This window comes from Sturnus vulgaris, chromosome 20, assembly GCF_052056855.1.
Source record: "Sturnus vulgaris isolate bStuVul1 chromosome 20, bStuVul1.hap1, whole genome shotgun sequence".
Classification (NCBI taxonomy): domain Eukaryota; kingdom Metazoa; phylum Chordata; class Aves; order Passeriformes; family Sturnidae; genus Sturnus; species Sturnus vulgaris.
Window position 1 is genome coordinate 652,660 of NC_142262.1, and position 17,221 is coordinate 669,880.

General features: G+C 61.9%; 2 protein-coding genes across 3 annotated transcripts; one reads left to right on the top strand and one right to left on the bottom strand.

Moving 5' to 3' along the window:
• The first annotated feature begins 484 nt into the window (after positions 1–484).
• Positions 485–7,921, top strand: CBX2 (chromobox 2). Its single transcript, XM_014887489.2, has 5 exons — positions 485–566; positions 650–693; positions 1,206–1,271; positions 2,712–2,781; positions 3,013–7,921. The coding sequence occupies exons 1-5, from the start codon at positions 495–497 to the stop codon at positions 4,366–4,368; spliced, it is 1,608 nt and encodes a 535-aa protein (XP_014742975.2). The 5' UTR covers positions 485–494; the 3' UTR covers positions 4,369–7,921.
• Positions 7,922–8,872: 951 nt separating this feature from the next.
• On the bottom strand, positions 8,873–13,105 carry CBX8 (chromobox 8). Of its 2 annotated transcripts, none has more exons than XM_014887448.2 (5): positions 12,982–13,105; positions 12,560–12,603; positions 12,315–12,380; positions 12,150–12,216; positions 8,873–11,986 (listed from the first exon to the last, which is right to left on the bottom strand). In XM_014887448.2, the coding sequence occupies exons 1-5, from the start codon at positions 13,048–13,050 to the stop codon at positions 11,162–11,164; spliced, it is 1,071 nt and encodes a 356-aa protein (XP_014742934.1). In that variant the 5' UTR covers positions 13,051–13,105; the 3' UTR covers positions 8,873–11,161. The 2 variants fall into 2 exon arrangements, with proteins under 2 accessions (XP_014742934.1, XP_088032494.1); XM_088176368.1 differs by having other exon boundaries at positions 12,150–12,240.
• Positions 13,106–17,221: the final 4,116 nt, after the last annotated feature.

Consider the following 17,221-nt stretch of genomic DNA (forward strand, 5'->3'; position numbering starts at 1 on the left):
TGTTCCGGCCCGGCGGGGACAGGCGCTGGCTGCCCCAACCCCAGGGTGCTTTGTCCCCAGGAGGGACCCCGGGCGGGGGGCTCGGAGCCCGGGTCAGAGCAGCAGGAAGCGCTGGCGGGGTCGGAGCGGGGGGATCCCCCGCGGGGCCGGCCAGGGAAGCCCCCTGCGCTGCCCGGGGAAACAAAGCCCCGGGCCGGGCCACCCCATTGTCCCCGCTCCGGCCGGGCAGCGGCCGCCCCCGCGCGGGAGGAAGAGGAGGGGTCGCACACAGACAATGCCTCCCCCCACCCCCCACGCCGGATCGCCCCGCCCCCTGCTCCCCATTGGCCGGCGGGGAATTTGGGGACCCCCTCCCCACACACCCCTCCGCCGTATTGTGCCGGGGGGCGCGCGTGGATCTGGGGGGGGTCGGAGCGCGCGCGGCCGCCGTCGGGGGCGCGCCCGGGGGCTCCCCTTGTGTGTGAGTGCGCGGGGGTGTGCGCGGGGCCGGGGCCATGGAGGAGCTGAGCAGCGTGGGAGAGCAGGTCTTCGCCGCCGAGTGCATCCTCAGCAAGCGGCTCCGCAAGGTGGGAGCCGCCGTCCCCGCACCCCCCGCTCCCCCCGCACCCCCCGCCGCCGCTAACGCGCCTCTCCCCGTCTCTCTCCGCAGGGCAAGCTGGAGTACCTGGTCAAGTGGCGAGGCTGGTCCTCCAAGTGAGCGGGGCGGTGCGGGGCGCGGAGCGGTGCGGGGCGCGGAGCGGGGCTGCGCGGATCGCGGAACCGTGCGGTGCGGAGCGAGGCGCGGGTACCGCCCGCCCGGCCGCTTTTGTTTGGGTCGTGCCGCTCCTTTTGTTTACAAATAAGCGCGGCCGGGCCCTCCCCGCCACCGCGTGGGGCTCCGCGCCCCCCTCCACCCCCCCGGCTCGGTCCAACCCCCCCGGAATCTCCGCACCCCCCCGGCGGTGGCGGCCCCGCGCCCCTCGCCCGCTCTGCTGCAACCGGAGCTCCCCCGGGATGCGCGGGGCTCGCCTCGCCCCGCGTGGCCGCCCCCTTCCCCATCTCCCTCCCCCGGCCCCTCTCCCCTGCCCGCCCCCCGGCTGTGCCGGCCCCCGGTGCGGGCACGTCCCGCTCCGTGCCAGCCCCGCTGTCCCGGGTGAAGCCCCGGCGGTGCCGGAGCCCGGGGGGGGCCGGCCCTGCTCTCACCCGGTCCGTGTCCTCCGTTGCAGGCACAACAGCTGGGAGCCTGAGGAGAACATCCTGGACCCCCGGCTGCTCCTGGCTTTCCAAAAGAAGTGAGCAAACTCTAAATATTTCTAAGCAAACTGTAAAGTCAATTAACTTCTAATTGGCCGCACGTGTGGTGGAAGTTGTTGGAAACAACAGCCTGGAGCTGGCGGGGCCCTTTGTGGCCAGGCCCTTTTGTCTGTCCCTGGAGTCACGGTCCAGCTCTACCTGGAGCAGCTCTGCCCTGGCCAGAGAGCGAGGGTTTGTGGCCCAGCAGGGCTCTGGGTGCACCAGGGGAACGCGGCACAGACACAGACCTGGGCTTCCAGTCCCCATCCAGGGCTCAGGGACCTCGGCTGTAACTGGGGGAGATGATGCCTGGGCTTGTGAGGCATTAAAGCAAACTTGTGGAGGGTGAAGCTCTGTGAGGCTGAGGGAAATAATATCTGGGAGAAAATCGTAGAGAATGGTTTGGATTAGGAGGGATCTTAACGCTCTTCCAGATCCACCCCATCATTTCCACTGTCCCAGGCTGCTCCAAGTGCTGTCCAACCTGGCCTTAGACGTGACCATGGACGGGGCAGCCACAGCTGCTTTGGGCAGCCTGTGCCAGGGCCTCAGCACCCTCACAGGGAAGAATTTCTTCTTAATACCAATCTAACCTTGCCCTCAGCTGGTTGGAAGCCATTCCCTGTATCCTGTCACTTCGGGCCCTTGTCCAAAGTACTGGGAGATGCTCTGGAGTCTGCCTGGAGCTTTCTCCAGGCTGAACAACCTGGATGGCAGAACAAAATGGTGTCTGTCCTCTGTCAGGTCCATGGCTCCTGCCCAGAGCCAGGCTGAGAACAACAATCGTTCCACAGCCCTTGCACCCCAGGAATCACTCAGGGAGCAGAGGGGCAGACAGCTGGCTATGGCAGACATAGTGCTGCCAAGTATCTTGACTTTGTAATAATAAAAATTGTTAAATTTTATGATAGGATTCAATTATAACTGGTTTCTGGATCCATTTTTTCCAAGAGTAGGATCTGGTGTTGAGTGCAGACAGGATGGTGTTTAATCAGCTGGATGTGTTATATCTGAACACCATCCCATTTAAACAGAACTAGGAAATGAGTAGAGTGACCTGAAACGTCCCTGCACCCCAGCCTGGGCCACCGTGGCCAGACCAGGAGGTGCAGGAGAGTCCAGCAAAGCAAGGGACTCACTGAGCTTCCAGGGAATGCATTTTCTTTTCCCATGGAAGCTCAGCACAGCAGGGATATAACCAAAGCAAGGCTTAGCAGGGCTGAGGGCAGATCCTTCCCTTTGCCTGATCCCCTTGTGCTAGAAAAATGGCAAATCTCACCAAAAATTGGAAAGGCACAGGTTTGGGGTGGGTCCATCACTGACTGCTGGAAGCTGCAGGGATGTTGCTGATGCTCTCTGGTAACTACCTGGCTGCCTCGGTTCCCCCAGATGTATTTTTCTTTCCCATAAACATTGTCCTTAATCTCTATTCTCTCCAGGGAGCACGAAAAGGAAGTGCAGAATCGGAAGAGGGGCAAGCGGCCCCGGGGCAGGCCCAGGAAGAACGTGGTGAGTCCTGGCAGTGGTGGGAGCCCAGGGCCGGGGGGGCTCTGGCCTTGGAGGGTGCCGGGGCTGGGGGGTGGCCTCGAGCACACAGCTCATCCCCTCAGCTGATGGATCCCTGAAGGTCACAGAGAGACAGAACCTGTGCGTGTCTGAGGCCACCCTGGAGGGTTTGTAATGCCCACAACCATTCCTTGGTCGTTGCTGTTAACTCTCCCTGTCTCTGCTGCTTTGCAGGAACCAGAGATGCCTGCAAAAACAAAGTCAAGTAGCTCCTCTTCCTCCACATCTTCCTCTTCCTCCTCCTCCGAGGAAGAGGATGAGAGTGATCTGGAAGCAAAGAGAGGTCCCCGCAGCAGAGAGACGCACCCGGTGCCGCAGAAGAAAGCTCAAATCCTGGTGGCCAAGCCCGACATGAAAGACGCTTCCAGGAAGAAGCGTGGCCGGAAACCTCTTCCCCCAGAGCAGAAAGCAGCTCGAAGGACCGTGAACCTGACAAAGGTGCTGAAAACGTCCCGGAAGGAGGTGGGGGGCAGTGCCAAGCTGGTGGGGAAGCTGCAGCCCCAGCACAGCACACAGGGCTCAGGCATGGCTATGCTGAAGGACCCGCCGGGCACCTTGGCTGGGCTCAGCTCAGGGGGGTCATCAGTAGAAAACCTGCCCAACATGATGAAGAGTGGCTCGGCCAGCCCCAGCCAGGCCATCAGCTGGCAGAGCTCCATCGTGCACTACATGAACAGGATGTCCCAAAGCCAGAGTGCTGCCGAGAGCTCTGCCCTGGGCAGGCTGGCACTGAAGGCACAGGCAGCCAGTAAGGGCAGCTTAGGGCTGGACTTGAAGATGAGGAGCCAGAAAGGCTCTGGGGAGCTGGGGCTGAACGTGCAGGGACCCAAAACTGCAAAGGCTTCCGGCAGCAGCGCCGGAGGGGATCAGAAATCAGGGTTTGCTGCTGGAGGCCAAATGCTGCCCAACGGCAGCAAGGCACCATCGAGCTCATCTGGGGCCAGCATCCAGCCAGCCTCCAGCCAGGAGCTGAACCTGCAGGCTCTGAACCTGCAGAGTGTCAAAAACGGGCCGAGCATGGCCAGTGGGAGCAGCCTGCCCCGGCACCTGTGCAGCTCCCTGGCCAAGGGCTCTGCTGGCAGCACGGCCAGCGCGGGTGCCGGCGGTGCCAAGGGTGCCAAGGGCGGCGCGGCGGGGGCCGGGCTGAACGCTGCCAGTGCTGGCACCACCCCAGGGGGGGATGGAGGCAAGAGCAAGAAGCAGACACAGCGGGCAGGTGACAGGGACTCGGCCAAAGGGGGCTCAGCTGGCGCTCAAGAGGGACGTGGGGCCACAGAGAGCCGCAAAGCGTCCGCCCTGTCCGAAGTGAGCACGGGCGAGGACACCAGCTCGGACTCGGACCGGGATTCGGCTTCCCTGCCAGGTGTGGGTCAGAACATGTCTGTCTCCATCCAGACCAGCCAGGACTGGAAACCCACCCGCAGCCTGATTGAGCATGTGTTTGTCACCGATGTCACCGCCAACCTGATCACAGTGACGGTCAAGGAGTCCCCCACCAGCGTCGGGTTCTTCAACCTGCGGCAGTACTGAGCCTGCGAGTAAGAGGAGGGAGAGGGTCCTTCAGCCTCACCCTCACCTGTGCCCAGCTCTTCCATCAGCTTTTTTTTTTTCAAGTGAGCATGGAGCCTTCGTGAGACCTGCTGGAACTCGTGGCTGGAAAGGCTGGACAAACACGCAGTGAAACCCGCTCTGAACTGCCAGCGGGTCTGGATTTCCTCCCTGCCTTCTCTCCATCCTCTTCCGGAGCCATGCCCGCGTGGGGGTGGTCAGTGCCACTCTCTGGGAGCGGGGGCACTGGTGCTGCCAGGGGTGTCAGTTTGGAGCCAGGCTTCACTGCACGCAGGTCTCTTTGCTTTGGAACAGCAGATGCCAAGGTCTGCAGCTCGCTGGCCACGGGGAGGTGTGGAGCTGCCACGGGACAGTCTTACACCTGGGAGAGGACTGGGACATTCTCTCCTGGGCTTCCTGTGGATCTGTCTATGAGCCATGGGGAACTGCAAGTCAATCCAAATGAGGCAGCTGCTGCTCCCAGCCCTCGAGGCTGTGGGGGGGCAGCTGCATTTGGGGGTTTTTCAGGGTACACTCAGCCCAGCCACCCCCCTGGGCGAGGTCATTTCCAATGATGGGAAACCCACAACGTTTCTGTTGGGGTTTCCAGCTGATAGGGAAATATTGTTTACATTTTTTATTAAGGATTTTTTTTTTTCATGAAGGAGGGAAATAACCTCAGTCTAAGATAGAAGTGAAGTCCTGGATGCCACTACCAGAACAGATAGCAGAGGTGCTTTTTTTGGAGGGTGTCTCCTTTTGGCTGGAGGAAAGTCCTGCCTTGAGAACAAGCAAGATCCACCAGCTTCTCTGTAGTGACTTGACTTCCAGAGGAACCTGAATTTCTGGGCAGCCCAGGGAGCCCCCACACCACTCCTCTGCCTCATCTTGGCATTGCCAGCATCTCCACCTCCTGCTCAGCAGGTTCCAGGCACTCATAGGGACCAAACTGGGGAATATTTTTGAAGCCTTGCAGAACGTGTGAACCTTTCCAGCAGCAGGTTGGTTGGTGCTGGGGCTGCCAGGACACCCAGGGCTGCTGCTGCCTGGGTTAGACTCATGCTGATTATCTGTGGTTTTCTCTAGAATGCTCAGAAGCTGGTCAAGGCCACCTGCATAGGTCTGGAGTGGTGGGAAAGGAAAGGAGAGTAGAGGGAGAAGGGAGAAGGGCTAAGGCCAGTGGATACCTCAAGCTGCCGTTCCCCAAGGAAGCAGAGCACCTGAGCAGCCCTCACCTTCCCCCGGCCCTCCCAGCTGCTGGGGTGCTCCTTTTGGCTTGCAATTGCACCCAGTTATGGCTTTTCCACTGCAGCGTTTTCCCTCCTGCAGATTTCTCCTACAAGCCAAATTTAGCAGCAGTTCAGGCAGAGTTTAGTAGCATTTGAGGTCATTTTGGTTCTGTTGATGCTGAGTCCTTGTCTCGAGGGCAATGAACGGCTCGTGGCTGCCCTGTCACTCCCCTGTGTGCTTCTGTCCCTCCACCTGACCAGCAGGTCACTGCTTTGGGGTCACCAGGTGACTGACCTGGCACCAGGGTGGGCATTTCTCTTTGCCCCAGGCAGGGACACTCACAGCATCTTCACACACAGGAGTGTGGATGCATGGATCAGACTGGGGCTACAGGTCCTTCTGACCCCCTGATGCAGCAGCTCCCCATGGCCATGGCTGCAGTGGGGTCATTCTCAGGTGATGCCAAAATGTCACAGTCTGTGCAGTTTAGCTTCCAGTGTAACTTTGCCAAACAAGCTCCAGGGCAGCCCTGGGCTGTGTCAGCAGGAAGCAGCGCCCCGGGCACGGTGTGTGCTGGGGGTACCAGTGCTTTGGGACAAGAATCAAGGAATGGGAGCACGGGGGTGAGGCTCTCACCCACACACCAAATGTTTGCCACTTGGCCTTTGTGACTCCAGACTGATCAACCACGTGCCTTCGGGACCGTCCTTATCTCAGCCCAGTCTGTGACACCGGTCCCACCACAGGTTTGTGCCTATGCAAAGCAGGGTGGTCACAGGGTCCTGGGGACACGGTGACACCGATGGGGAGAGGTGTCCTGGTCCCCAGTGGGACTCCAGCTGTGTGCAGAGCCCTGCTGAGCAATGCCCCCAGAGGGGACCCTGGCCTGGCTGGGATGCTCTTGACTGCAGCAGTAGGATCTGTGGATTGGTTTCTCCAAGGGGAAGAAAAACATCTGAAGATGCTCCAAGGAGGGGCCAGGCCCAAAGGGCGGGGCAGGAGATGAGCTGTGACAGCAGTGAGGTGCTGGCTGCTCCCTCCAGAGCCTCTGTCTCAGCTCCCAGGGCTTCCTCCATGCAGGGCCTGGCTCCTGCCTCCTGCTTGGGATTCCCAAAACCGAGCAGCCCCTGCACCACCCACCCTGCCCAGGCGTGTCCCCTCCAGCAGCACAGGACTCTGCTCTCACCACTTGCTATTGTGCCTTTTGCTCACCAGCTGGTTCAATTCCAAAGGTCTGACGATGGTGAAGATGATAATCCAGGATTTTTATCTGGCCATCTCACCCCATATTTCTTCCCCAGCCCCTTTCTCACTTGGTGTTCTGGGATCTTGGTGCTCCCAGCAGCGCTGGGGGGGTTGAATGCACGGTTCCCACTGGGGTTTGCCTCCCAAAGACACATCCTGTGAGTAATTTACTGGAATCTTTAGTGGACAGGGGTTGGAAGACCCCTGCTTGGTGCAGACCCTGGTTATGTACCATTAGGGTTCAAGTTCTACCTTGTTTTATTCCTTTTTTTTTTTTGAGTTTGCTGCTATGGGTTGGCATGTTCAGCCGGGTGTCAGACAGGCAATTAAAGGTTTGTCACTTGTCATTTTCTAAGGGGTTTCCGATGTGGAAAGTCCTGCGGTATTTGTATAGTGAATGGATATTTTCCCCAGGCGTAATCTGGTTAAGCATCCTTGTTGTTTTCCATTGGACTGGAAGAGGTGGCCGATTCAGCCATCATCCCGAGAAACTGAGTCTATTTTTATATATATATTTTGTACCAAAAAAAACCCAGGAGTACACGGAGGGATGGAGATAGTTTAGGGGTTTGGTTTGTGTTGGGTTTCTGAGCTGCGTGTGAAGGGCTCCAGAGTCAGAAGAAAGGTTTTACTGACAGAAATTTAAGATAGGTGAAAACAAATAATTGTTCTTGTAACTTGTGCCAGTCACTGCTCTGATTTGTACGTTTTAATTAAAGAGAGAGCCAAATCGGTCCTGTATGACACTTATAATTGCTTTAAACTGCAGCTGTTTGTTTGCTTTTATTTTCTGAGAACAAAAGTCGGGGATGTTATTGCCCTGGGAAAGCAGGACCAGCTCCCCACGCAGCACCCCGGTCCCTCCCGGCCCCTCACTCGTGTTCCTTGTGCCGTTTTCCAGTGTTCCTGGACACTAACGCTAGTGTAGCCCCCCAGCTCTAGGCTGCTTTTAATTTATTTGCAGGAAAACACTAGGAAAAGGTTACGTCGGGTGGGGGGGTTTTGTATGGCTTTTCCACACTTCTTTTTTAGCATATCAATAAATATTTTTTTAAACTTTTCAGCCTCGTGTGGTCACTGCTCCGGGTGAGCTCCGGTTCCCCTCCCGGCCCCCGGCACCGCCTGGGGCCGCCCCCTCTCCGCGGCTCCGCGTTCCCGGAACCACGGGCCGGGGCTGTGCGAGGCTGGAACCGGAGCGGGGAAATCCCATCGCTTTCCCTTTAGGGATCCGTGCGCACCTGCGGGACAGGAACCGGGAGGGGGAGCGGGACTGGGACAGACACCGGGACAGGGACCGGGACAGGATCCAGGACAGGGAAGGACACCGGGACAGGCACGGGGGCCGGGCCGGCCTGGCCTGCGGAGGGCGCTGCGCGGTCGCTGCCGGGCGCGGGTGGCGGCCCCGGGCGCTGCCGTCGGTGCCGCCGTCGGGCGGAGCGGAGCCCCTGGGGCCGAACGCCCCCGGCCCGGCCCGGCCCCGCCCCCGGGGCCCCGCGGCCCGTGTGAACGGGGCCCCCCCGCCGGGCCGGCGGAGAAAGGCGCCATTGTGCCGCCCTTCCTCCCGCTCCTCCCGGCGCTGGCAGCTCCCGCGGCGCGGGGTCCGCGCCCCACCCGCCCGAGCAGAAAAAGGAGGTTAATGAGGACACGGTTTAAAAATCCCACGCAGCCCCCCCAGCCCCGCCTGTGCTGCCGGGGCGCGCTCGCACACAAAGGCCGGGCTGGACGGGCAGCGCCCGACCCGCGCCCCGTCGGAAGGGCGGAGCGCCGGGAGCCGGCCCGGTACCGGAGCCCCTCGGACCGGAGCCGCCACCGCCCCCTCCAGGTACCGCAGGACCCCCGGGGGGGCGCCCGGACCGGCGACATCCGCGGGCGGGGAGCCTCCGCCTCCCCCCAGCCCCGTCGGGTCCCGGTCCCGGCCCCAGCCCCGCACTCCGCGGCTGTCGGGACGGAACGGGCGGCGGGGCCACCCACCCCACGCTGCTCCCAGCGCCACAAAGGGAAGCCAGACACGTTTCTATTTACAAAGTATATATTTAAACTGACATAAAAAGCAGGTCTCATATGGACATTCACGGCTGGCAGAAGACACGTAGTTAAGCTTCACTTCTGAGACTGAGATTTAGCCAAATCGCTTTTGTACAAGTCTTAGATTTAAATAATTCACACGCACACGCCCGCACACACACACACGCAGGGTACACGTCGCTATGTACAGACACACAGATACACCCACAGGTACGGTTTGCTCCAGGTGTGTGTCGGACACACGGACACGGGGCTGGAGCCAAGCCCCAACGCGGCAGGAGCGGCTCGGGGCTCTTTGCAAAGGGAAGGATCCTCCGGCCTTGGCGGCAGCAGGAGCACCAACAGCTCAACCCCCTCCTCTTCCTCCAACAACACCCACGTCCCGTGTCAGCACCGGGACCAACGCATCAGCTCTTCGTACAAACCAAGTTAAAAATCTCAATTTTACCAAATATGCCTTTCAAAAAAAAAGAAAGAAAAAGAAAAAAAGGAAAAACAAACTGGGAACTGTCAGACACGATGGCTCCCTTTGCACAGCCAATCCAGCATCCTGCCAGGCACCTCACGGGTCCCCAAAGAAGGATGAGAAAGGGAAGAGGACAAGGTGAAGCTGCCAGAGAGCTCTGCAGCAGAGACGCCCCCCGCCCAGCCCAGGTGAGCTCCCTGGGCCAGGGGCCGTCCAGTCCAAGGGGCCCTGGCTCAGCCCCAGCCCTCAGGCACTGCCGGGCTTGTGCTTCCCATGCGACTGATGCCCAGAGCAGGGCGTGAGGACAGGGCCACCTGCTCCAGCTCAGGCAGGAGCTGGAGCCACAGCCGGGCCCAGGGTCCCTCCCCTGTCTGGCAGCTCCGAGCCGGGGGAGTAGCAGAGCAGGGGCACCCCCGGCCCCCCAACCAGCAGGGAAACTGCTGCACCTCGGCCACAGCCCCGAGAGCCTCCCTACCCCAGCCAGAGAGGAGCCTCAGCTCCAAATCCCAGCCTGGGAGGAATCCCACAGGCAAACCCAGCACAAAACCCACCCGAGGCTGCGGGGCTGCTCCACACGGGGATATTTCGCCTCCTGGCTATTGTTTAACCAGCGTAAGAAAAGGGAAATATTTATTGTCTCTGAATGCATAAAGGTGACCCCGGGATTTGTCAGGGATGTGGATATTACAAAACACTTTATCAGGAGTCTTCCAACAGTCTGAAGTAAACTGTGATTGGGAATAAAAATAATAATAGTCCACTTTCTGTAGCAGAATAAAGTAACTAAATATGGGCAGTGAGATGCTCCCTCCCCAACCTCTCTGGCATTTCAGGAATGTAAACAGAGGGGGGTTTTGTTGGGTTTTTTTGTTTTTCGTGGGTGGGGGAACAGAATCAAGCGACCAGACAAAATGAAAACAGGTAGACTCAGCTCAGTCCCATCTCCCACAACTGCTACGACAACTCTATTAAAGTGCATTTCAGTATCACCCCTCAGGAACCTTACACACACAAACTCCTCTCCTCCGCAAGAAAAGGGAATTCAAGTTAATACTCCAACACTTTTAGCCTTTTTATGGATTTCTACTTTTCCCTGCCCCGACTTTGTAGCAACATGACTTTTTTTGTTAGACTGGAAACACCCCATCCCCAACAACACTGTGAATTCAAGTGCTCACGTCAGCTGTCAAGGGCAACAGTTCTGGACACAGCACACTTGATTGTACAAGCAACACCTTAAATCACAATCAAGAAATCCGGGCACTTCGCCCTGCGAGGGAGCAACACGTTCCCCCCTCCACCATCCATAGCATCATATGAAAAATAATAGTTAAAAAAACCCAGCACATACTTAGCTATGAACACCGTTATGTACACCGGCTCCTGCGGCAGATGCGTGAACTCGTTAGTTCTCAGTTTTATTGTCCTTTCTAGGAGCAACTGAGCAGTCACTGTTGTCTCCATTTAAATAAAACAACTCAGAGTTGAAATATATATATATAGATATATATATAAGCATTTTTTCTTAAATAACATATTTACATCTAATAGAAAATATAACTCTAGAGATAATCTTTCCAACGAAATGTAAGACGTGAAAAAAAAACAAAACAAAAGAATGAGTTAATGAATTTAGGACAGTTTCTAAATTCTCTCCAGGACCAAAAACAAAAGGAAAAAAAATTAAAAGAAAAAAAAAAAAAAGGAGCATTAAAAAAAAAAAAAAAAAAAAAAGAGAGGCCCACCAAGCTCTACCAAGCTTTTGTCTGGATCTGACTGAAGAAAACCCCAGCACCACCTCCACCAAACTCATCGCTTCTCCTTAAAGAATCCTTGGTCCGTGCTGCTCTCCTTGATGGTGACGGTCAAAAAGTTAGAGGTCACATCAGTTACCACCACCTTCTCCAGGTTGTTGAGAGAGGGGCTCCAGGACTCCTCCTCGGGGTCCCCCAGGATCCTGGAGACGGGGATCCTGGCGATGAGCGAGGGCCGCCCCGCCGGGGCCCCCACGCCGTCACGGTACAGGCTGCCCACGGCCCCCGGGCTCACGGCGCCGTGCAGGAGCTTGGGCCCGCCGGGGTCCAGCCCCCCCTGCCCCTTGGGGTCCAGAAAGTCCGCACGGTGCTTGGCCAGGCGCGGGGGGAAGCTCTCGGCCCCCGGCTCGGCGCGGTTGGGGCCGGGCAGGGCTCCGGGCAGGTCGGGCTCCTGCCGCCGGGCCAGCTGGATCACGCTGTGTCCCGAACCGAACTTGGCTGCCCCCGCCGCTGCCTCCTCCATCTTCCTGGCCTTCAGGTAGTCCCCCACCTTGTCCCCCGGCTCCCCCAGTTTCCTCTTGGAAGCATCCAGAGTATCTGCAAGGTCCTTGTAAAGCTCCTTCCTGGGCTTTGGGCCTCTCTTTTTGGGGGTCTCTCCGGGTTTCTCTTCCACGCGGATCACCCGGTCCCGGATGCCGTCTGCCTTGGGGGTGCTGCTGCTGGAGCTGCTCTGGGGGGCCAGGGCTATGTTTCTCAGTCCTTCCCTAGCCCGGGACGTGGAGCCCAGCTCCTGGGGGGACCTGCCAGGATACGGCACCCGGATCCCCCTGGAAGAGTCACTGCGGAATTCATAGGTTTTGGCTTTGGCTTTTGCCTGGGCCTGCAAAGAAGATAAATCACCCGGTGACTTTATTATCCTGCCATCCGGCTGTGTAATTGCAACTTACAAGAGGCCACCTTTGAGGGGAGCATCCTCCGAGGGGGCCGGACAGGGACCCCTGCTCTGGCACGCAGCCCTCGTGCGCGGGCTCCGGCCTCCTTACCTTTAGCAGGAAGGTTTTGGGCTTGGGGCCTCGCTTTTTGGGCCCGTAAAGCTCCATTTCTCGCTCCCTAGAGGTGTTAAAAGAACCAAAGCTTCAATTCAGCATAGCTACAAGACAGCAACATATTTACAAGCGCAACTGCTACAGCTAGTAAAGGCCTTGTACCTCTCCTCGAAGGCTGCGAGCAGCCGGGCATCCAGGATGTTCTCCTCAGGTTCCCAAGTGCTGTACCTGGGGGGAAGGCGGGACGGAGAGAGGGAACAGAATAAGGAGCCAGAAGGGAACAAGATAAATAAAATTAAAAATAGGGGCACAAAGGTTCCTGTTGTGGCACAAAGGGGGAGCAGAGGGTGCAGCCAGCATCCCCCCGGCCCCTGCTGCAGCCCCCCGCGGCCCCACGGGCCACTTACTTCTGCGACCAGCCCTTCCATTTGACCAGATATTCCATGCGGCCCTGCGGATGGGAAGCGAGGAAAATAAATATGCGTGCAGCGAAAACCGCCACTAAACCGCGACTAAACCGCGACAAACCGCCCCGCAACAAAGGTCCCCCCGCAACGCCCCGAGCGGGGAGCGGAACGCGGGGCGGGGGGGCAGCGAGGGGGATGCAACAATGAAAAATAACGCGGATTTAACACACACACACCCCCCCCAGGCGCGGATTTAACACCGCCCCCCCCCTCCCCTCCTCAGGCGCGGGGCGCGGAGGGCGGGAGCGGCGGAGCGGAGCCCGCCCCGCGGCGGGGGGGAGGCAGAGCCGCCCCCAGCGGGCCGGGGCCGGGGTGCGGGGGGCCGGGGGCGCGGCGGGGGAGGTCCGCGGGGGGGCACCTACTTTGCGGATGCGGCGCTTGAGCAGGGCCTCGGCCGCGAAGACGCGCTCCCCGACGGCCGAGAGCTCCATGTTTACGCGGCCGCTCGCAGCGCAGGGGCGGCCCCGGCGCAGCCCAGACCATAATACTCCGCCCGCTGACGTCACCGCGCGCCCCCCGCCCCCCCCCCCGCGCGCGCCGCGCCGGAGCCGGGTGGAATATTCCGCCCGCGCCGCATTGGCCGCGCCGAGCCCCGCCCACCGACGTGCGCCGCGTCCCGATGGGCCGGGGCGGGGCCTAGGGGACACGCCCCCGTGGCACGCCCACAAGAGGATACGCCCCCCCGCCGTGGCCACGCCCCGCTCGGGGGGACGGCCCCGGGAGGGCGGGAGGGGGCGCGGAGCACAAAGGGGGCCCGAGGGGCGGGGAACGGGAGGGATGGGGTTCTGCGGCCCCGGGGATGGGCCGGCTGGTTCCGAGCTCCCCGTACAGTGCGGAATGCGGGGTTCCGCGGCCTGGCCCGCCTACCGGTGGTCGGACAAAGAGAGCGATGGCAGGAGTGGGAACGCTCCCGCACAAATCGCCCGTCCCGGTAGCGGTGGAGCCCGCGGTGCCGCGGAGCCGTCCACGGACAGACGCGGTCGCGCGTGCCGCTCGGCGCCGCCGCTGCTGCGGGAACGCGGATCCTTCCCGGCGACGCGGGCGCGACCGGCAGAATGGGGCACCGCAGCCGCCGGTTTCGCTGTGCTGGCAGCCCCCGGCTGCACTCCCAGCGGGGAGCAGAGGTGACCCGGGGCCAGCGGCACGGCCCCACGCAAGATTTTAGTCCATCTCCCGCATTATCTGTCAGCAAACTGGCGTAGGAACGTAGTTGCACGGAGAGGCTGCCAGCCGGTACAGGGGAGGCTGCCAGCCGGTACTCCCACCGGCTCCGCACCCCGCCTGTGCCTCTCGCCCCGCGGCACGGCGTCGGGAGACATCACCTTCCCCCCAAGGCGGCCACGGAAGAACGAGACACGCGCGAGTCGCGGGAAGCCGGTGCAGCCTCCGGGGGACAGGGGATCCCACGCGACCGGTTCTCGCAAGTGGGCAGCGACCCAATCCGCCCCTCGCGCCGTCGGTGGGAGGCTCACCGGGAGGACCAGCCCGGTCTCGAGGAGTGAAGTGGTTTCCGTGTCCGTGGGCAGCGCCTCCGCTCCGGGCTGCCCCGAGAGAGGGACGCGCAGCAGCGCGGTGCGGGGCTGAGTGGGCTCCTGCGGCCCCGTTCACGACAGACGAGACCAGACGGAGCCTCTCGTGGATCTTCCCCTCCTGTCCCCACCTCGCTCTCCCGTCCGCTAACATGCTCGAAGCCGACGAGCAGCGGATCTCGGCGGCTGCCGCGTTCACGCGTGAAAAACCCACGGCGGGATTGGCCCCGGGATCCGGCTGCGCCTGCCCTGCAGTGAATGAGACCTGGGGCTGGGCTACGAGACCCTTCCCGTTCCCCAGCTGGGGAAGCCACCCGGGGGGCGCCGGAACTGGCACCGGCCTTGTTCCCACCCCGAGGAGCGTTGTTTCCCGGGGATCCCGCCTGATGCTGTGTCACTCAGCCAGGCAGGGACCTCCAAGAGCGGACACGAGTGGGGCTTCGGGACCCCATGGGGAGCGCCGACCACTGGACCCCCACGGTTCCACGCGGGACGCTGGGGTCGTGTGTCGAGTCTCCATGAGCAGATCCCTCCTCCCACCGTCCCCAGCCGAAATGAAACCGCGCTCCCGAGAGGAGGCGGAGGATTCCCACTCCGCGGCTCCCGTGTACCCCCACACCGCGCTCGAAGCCCCGCGGCCACGGGAGCCATCGCGACACGCGAGTCCTGCGTGACGTGGCCGGGCCGGGGAGAAGCGCAACCTTCGCGGTCTCCCGCCCCCCGGCGAGCTGCGTCGCGGGAAGTTTTTCGTTAATGTCGAATTAATCGTTGTTAATTAAGGCTGGTCGCGGGGCGACTCTTGAATTGGCGTGGACGCGGATCACTGGACCCCGTTCCTGGGAAGATGTTTCGTAGAGGACAGAGCCGGCGGCACCGGGCACACGGCCGGGCCCGGGGCGCGAGGTCAAAAGCTGATCGTGTCCCCCCGGCACGAAGAGCGCTGGCACAGCAGCTCCCATTCCCGTGGCCGTGGGGCTGCCGCAAGTTGGTTTCTCCCAGGCAGCTTGGCTGTCGGTGTCCTCGGTGCGTGTTAGAACAGCGGATCCGAGGCCGTGCCGCCCGGTACCGACGCCACACGGGAGTCCTGAGGGGCCGCGTAGCTCCCGACTGAGCGGCTGCCTTTGTCCCGTCGCCTGCGCGGAGCTCCGCGGCGCCGCGGAGGAGCCCCGCTACCACACGTAGGGGTGGGGTGCAGAGGGGAGAAGCTGAGGTTCTGGCTGCCTCCCACGAGGGTATCAGAGGAGAAATAGCTTCATCCTTCCGCCAGAACCCACGCGGAACCCGCGCGGGGCCGGAGCTGCGCCCCGGTTGAGGTGCGGGGGGGCAGGGAGAAGGCGAGACGCAAACGAGAACGGAGCGGGGAAAGCAGCGCGGAGCGACCGCGGCCGCGGGGGAACCGCCCGAAGCCCCCGCGCGTGGTTGAGCGGGACCGGGGCTGCGGCCAGTCGTGGGGGTCTCGGCCCGGAAGGAAAAGTGGGACAGAGCTGCTCCAGCCGTGCGGGACGAGGCAGCGGCGGACGAGACCGTACCCGGGCAGTTCCCACCGCTGCCGAACGCGTCCGGAGACCTCCGTGCCCGGAGCCGGGGGCACTGCGGGGGCCCCTCCCGCACAACCAAGCCACCGGGAGCAGGAGCTGAGCCGGGGCACGGGAAGCCTTCCACGCTCCCAGGGTCAACGGCAGGAGCTGCCTGGGCGCCCCACAAGTTCTCGGCGGGCTGGGGCCGCTCATCCCTGCGGCTCCCGTCACCCACACCGGCCCGGGACCCGGTTCTGGGATCCTGGGACTCGGAGCCGACGAGCGGACAGCTCCGGACCGGTGGGAGCGTGTGCTGCCGCGGCAAACCCCGTTTCCGCCCATTTGACCCCAAACCATCCTCTGGGCTGCGGGGTCTACGCTCCTCCAGTCCGCACTCGTGCGATGAACTCCTCGGGGCTCAGGGGGCTGCTGGGGAGCAGAGTGCCCGGCTCCCCCCTCGATTCCCGCTGTGCAGAGGCTGCCACGGCAGCGAGTTTTGCAACGAAACCGAGGGACTGGAGCCCCTCTTGGGGTCGCGCGTGGCGGCGGCGGGGCGAGCGCCCGTGTCCGAGTGCGGCTGAGCCGGGAGAACGGGGCGGCGGGGCGGACCTGGCTCCAACCCACCCGCCGGCACCATCGATCCCCGCACCGCAGCGGGGCAGCTCCCCGCCACTCCCGTGTGCTCTGGTGGCCGTGCTTCAGGAGCTGCTCCGTCCCACGGCCACTCGCGTCGAGGAAGACAGGATCCATCGCAGCTCCCAGCCTGACCCGGCGCGGTTCCCCGGCTGGCGCAAGACGCCGCTGCCCCTCGGAGACCCCTTTGTGCCAAGGTCGCGCCCCAGCGTGTCCCCATCTCTTGGGCAATTCGAGCACAGCCCCTACTCTGGCACAGCGGAGGGGAGCGGGGGCAGAGCAAGTGGCCCCCGGCAGAATCCCAAAGCTTGCCCGTCCCCGAACCGATTCCCGGACCGGGCTGGCCCCAGGGTCCCAGGAGAGGCGTCCTGCACCCGGGTACCGCCGCGCAGGGCAGAGCGCGCCACGAGCCACTTTCCACGAGAGCTCCCTGCTTGCGTGGACACTCCCTGCACACTCGGGGAGGCCAGCCCCGCGTTCCCTGTCAGCCCAGCCGCCCGGTTCGGCTGCGGGTTTCTCCCGGTTCGGTTCCGTTTCCGAGCCATGCATGAAAACTATTCTCTCCCCCGGCAGCCGAGAGGAGCCGGGAGCAGCATCGGCATTTCACTGCCCCACGGACCGGTACCGGGCTGTGCCGACGGGGGACGAGGACCCGGGACCCCTTGGCTCCGCCGGCACCGCCGGCTCACGATCCTGTCCGAGACTGGGGGCTCAGCCCGGCCCCCAGACGATGCCTTTTCGTTTCCGAGCAGCTCCGGGACAGCTGGGGAGACAGCGACCGGCTCCGACCTGCGGCACCGGTACCCCACAGTGCCGCCGGGGTTCTGCCGGGTACCGCGGGGCTACCCGGTCCGAGGAGGGGAGATCTCAGGTATGCCCACGCAGCGGCGACGCCAACGGTCCACAAGACCCCAGAAATTCCC